At 56.5% G+C, this 4964-nt stretch overlaps 1 protein-coding gene across 1 annotated transcript in view; it reads right to left on the minus strand.

Annotated features, from left to right (window-relative positions):
- Positions 1-236: 236 nt before the first annotated feature.
- The window catches only part of LOC103614923 (sarcoplasmic/endoplasmic reticulum calcium ATPase 2-like), a gene marked incomplete at its 5' end in the record, with an annotated part of 29861 nt that continues 25133 nt past the window's right edge, over positions 237-4964 (minus strand). Inside the window, 4 exons of the mRNA XM_017733336.1 lie at positions 237-1079; positions 2400-2520; positions 4463-4646; positions 4771-4902. Coding sequence (XP_017588825.1) covers positions 813-1079; positions 2400-2520; positions 4463-4646; positions 4771-4902 — 704 coding nt within the window. The remainder of the gene's footprint in view (positions 1080-2399; positions 2521-4462; positions 4647-4770; positions 4903-4964) is intronic.

Here is a 4964-nt window from a genome sequence, read left to right on the forward strand (position 1 = left end):
AGTGGCAGCGGCAGGTGACAATGACAGGTGACAGTGCCAGTGACAGTGCCAGTGCCAGTGCCAGGAGGTGCCAGCGCCAGGTGACAATGACAGGTGACAATGACAGGTGACAATGACAGTGCCAGTGCCAGTGCCAGTGCCAGGAGGTGCCAGCGCTGTCCCCTCGGTACCTGCGGGCGGTGCCGGGGCCGGGCGGGGTCACGCTGGGGAGGAGAAGATGGAGATGAGAGGGGGGAGGGGACATCAGGGACATCGGGCGGATGGAGGTGACCAGGAGATGACCACAGGGGTGACCAGGAGATGACCACAGAGATGGTCAATGGGCTAGGGAGGAGATGGAGGTGACCAGGAGATGACCACAGAGGTGACCATGGAGATGGTCAAGGAGACAGGGAGGGGATGGAGGTGACCAGCAGATGACCACAGGGGTGACCAGGAGATGACCACAGGGGTGACCATGGAGATGGTCAAGGGGACAGGGAAGGGATGGAGGTGACCAGGAGATGACCACAGGGGTGACCATGGACCATGGAGATGACCACAGAGATGACCAGGAGACGGCAGAGGGGACACGGGGATGGTCAAAGTCACCTGGAGGTGGTCAAGGGGACACAGAGGTGACAGAGAGGGGATGGAGGTGACCATGGAGGTGACCACGGAGGTGACCACAGAGGTGACCATGAAGGTGACCAGGAGATGATGGAGGGGACAGGGAGGAGGTGACCACAGAGGTGACCACGGACCATGGACCACAGAGGTGACCAGAAGATGATGGAGAGGACACGGGCAAGGTCACGGTCACCTGGAGATGGTCAAGGTGACCACGCAAGTGACCACGGACCACAGAGCGTGGAGGTGACCACACGGGTGGCCACAGCGGCCACAGAGCCGGCAGGGGCGGGGCAGTGGGGCCATTTGGGGACACTCGGGGACACTCCGGGAGGTCCGGCCCCCCCCTCACCCTCCAGGTAGTTCCTGGCGATGAACTTGAGGGCCTCGTCCAGCAGAATGACCGGGAAGGAGATCTTGAGGACCATCAGCCAATGGGTCACCGACAGCGGCGTCAGCTTGAAGATCATCTGGGGACACCGGGGGACACGGCTGGAACCCCCCCCAGGGCCACCAGGGCCACCCCAGGGCCACCCCGGGGCCACCCCGGGGCCACCGGACCCCACCCGTAGGCACTGAAGCCTCCCCGTGGTCATCCAACCCCATGGGCACTCAAGCCAAGGTCAACAGACTCATGGCCGCCATCTTGGTGGTCATCGATGCGATGGGCAGGCCGGCAAGCGCACGGCCACCATCCCAGTGACCACCAGCCCCACGGTCACCACCTCGATGGCCGACAATCCATGGTCAAGGACACAATGTTCCCATGGCCACCAGCCTAATGACCACCAGCCCTGTGGCCATCAGCTCAGTGACCACCAACCCCACATCCCCAAGGCCACCAGCTCGGTGGCCACCATCTTGATGGCCACCAACCGCATGACCACCAACCGCAATGCTGATGACCACCAACCCCAATGTCAATGACCACCAACCCCATGACCACCAACCCCAATGCTGATGACCACCAGCTCTGATGACCACCAACCAACCCCATGACCACCAACCCCAGTGTTATTGATCCCCAATGTCTCCGATGACCACCAACCCCAATGTCGATGACCACCAGCTCCAATGACCACCAAACCCATGACCACCAACCCCAATGCTGATGACCACCAGCTCTGATGACCACCAACCCCAGTGTCGATGACCACCAACCCCATGACCACCAACCCCAGTGTCGCTGACCACCAGCTCCGATGGCCACCAACCCCAGTGTCGATGACCACCAGCTCCAATGACCACCAACCCATGACCACCAACCCCAATGTCAATGACCACCAATCCATGACCACCAACCCCAGTGTCGATGACCACCAACCCCAATGTCAATGACCACCAACCCATGACCACCAACCCCAGTGTCAATGACCACCAACCCCATAACCACCAACCCCAATATTGATGGCCACCAACTCTGATGACCACCAACCCCAATGTCGATGACCACCAACTCCAATGACCACCAACCCCATGACCACCAGCTCTGATGACCACCAACCCCAATGTCGATGACCACCAACCCCATGACCACCAACCCCAATATCAATGACCACCAACTCTGATGACCACCAACCCCAGTGTCGATGACCACCAACCCCATGACCACCAACCCCAATATCAATGACACCCAACTCTGATCCAACCCCAGTGTCGATGACCACCAACTCCGATGACCACCAACCCCACGACCACCAACCCCAGTGTTGATGACCACCAACTCCGATGGCCACCAACCCCACGACCACCAACCCCACGCCCAAGGCCACCCCGCGGTGTCCCCTTACGGGCAGGGGGTCGATGTAGAGGATGACGAAGTGCAGGGACATGGAGAGGCAGATGGAGCCCACCAGCCAGATGTTCACCCACGGCGGCATCCGGGCCAAGGACTGGTTCTCGGACAGGCTGGGGACAGCGGGGGCACCGCGGGGACACCGCGGGGTCACCACGGGGTCACCGCGGGGTCAGCGGGATGTTGGGGGGGACGCGGGGCGGGAGGACGCTGAGGGGTCACCGCAGGGTAGGGGGCGACGATGATGACGAGGACGGTGACCCGTGGAGGGCCTCGGTGGTGACCATGATGACCGTGATGACCATGATGACCTTGACCATGACCGTGACAATGACAATGACCATGACGATGACAACCATGACGATGATGACGATGACAACGGTGACAATGACACTGCCAAGTGTCCCTCACCTGCTGAGGGCGTTGCACATCTCCATGGTTGTACATCTCCATGACCATGATGACCACGATGACCATGACCATGACAATGGTGACAATGACCATTATGACCATGACCATGATGGCCATGATGACCATGACCATGATCATGACAATGACCATTATGACCATGACCATGATGACCATGATGACCATGACTATGACCATTATGGCCATGACCATGATGACCGTGATGACCATGACCATGACAATGACCATTATGACCATGACCATGATGGCCATGATGACCACCATGACCATGACAACAGTGACAATGATAATGGTGACACTGGTGACAGTGTCCCTCACCTGTTGAGAGCATTGCACATCTCGATGGTGACCACGATGACCATGACCACGATGACCATGACGATGACCATGACCATGACAATGACCATTATGACCATGACCATGATGGCCATGATGACCACCATGACCATGACAACAGTGACAATGATAATGGTGACACTGGTGACAGTGTCCCTCACCTGTTGAGAGCATTGCACATCTCGATGGTGACCACGATGACCATGACCACGATGACCATGACCACGATGACCATGACCATGATGATGACCATGGCCATGACCACGATGATGGTGATGACAGTGGTGACAACAATAACAATGACGACCATGGTGACCATGACAATGGTGACAACAACAATGGTGACAATGACAATGGTGACACTGGTGACAGCGCCCCTCACCGTTTGAGGGCATTGCCCATCTCAATGGTGACCATGATGACCATGGCCATGACCACGATGATAGTGATGACAGTGGTGACAACAATAACAACGACGACCATGGGGACCATGACAATGGTGACACTGGTGACAGCGCCCCTCACCGTTTGAGGGCATTGCCCATCTCAATGGTGACCATGATGACCATGGCCATGACCACGATGATAGTGATGACAGTGGTGACAACAATAACAACGACGACCATGGGGACCATGACAATGGTGACACTGGTGACAGCGCCCCTCACCGTTTGAGGGCATTGCCCATCTCAATGGTGACCATGATGACCATGGCCATGACCACGATGATAGTGATGACAGTGGTGACAACAATAACAACGACGACCATGGGGACCATGACAATGGTGACACTGGTGACAGCGCCCCTCACCGTTTGAGGGCATTGCCCATCTCAATGGTGACCATGATGACCATGGCCATGACCACGATGATAGTGATGACAGTGGTGACAACAATAACAACGACGACCATGGTGACCATGATGACCATGACCATGATGACAATGCCAATGCCGACGGTGACAACGCCGCCGGTGACGCCGTGACAGCGCCCCTCACCTGTTGAGGGCATTGCACATCTCGATGGTGACCATGATGACCATGACCATGACAATGACCATGATGACCATGACGATGACCATGACAATGACCATGACAAAGGTGACAATGACAATGATGACAATGCCAATGCTGACGGTGACACCGGTGACAGCGCCCCTCACTTGCTGAGGTCATTGCCCATCTCAATGGTGACCATGATGACCATGACCATGACCATGATGACCATGACCATGATGACAATGCAAATGGTGACAATGACAATGGTGACACCGGTGACAGCGCCCCTCACCGTTTGAGGGCGTTGCACATCTCAATGGTGACCATGATTACCATGACCATGACCATGATGACCATGACCATGACAATGACCATGACCATGACAAAGGTGACCATGACAACAATGACAATGCCGACGGTGACGCCGCCGACGGTGACACCGGTGACAGCGCCCCTCACCTGTTGAGGATGTTGCACATCTCAATGGTGACCATGATGACCATGACCATGACCATGATGACCATGACCATGACAATGACCATGACAGTGACAATGACAATGGTGACACCGGTGACAGCGCCCCTCACCGTTTGAGGGCGTTGCGCATCTCAATGGTGACCATGATGACCATGACCATGACCATGATGACCATGACCATGATGACAATGCAAATGGTGACAATGACAATGGTGACACCGGTGACAGTGCCCCTCACCGTTTGAGGGCGTTGCGCATCTCAATGGTGACCATGATGACCATGACCATGACCATGATGACCATGACCATGATGACAATGC

The sequence above is a fragment of the Corvus brachyrhynchos genome, unplaced genomic scaffold (assembly GCF_000691975.1).
Source record: "Corvus brachyrhynchos isolate BGI_N302 unplaced genomic scaffold, ASM69197v1 scaffold1145, whole genome shotgun sequence".
NCBI lineage: Eukaryota > Metazoa > Chordata > Aves > Passeriformes > Corvidae > Corvus > Corvus brachyrhynchos.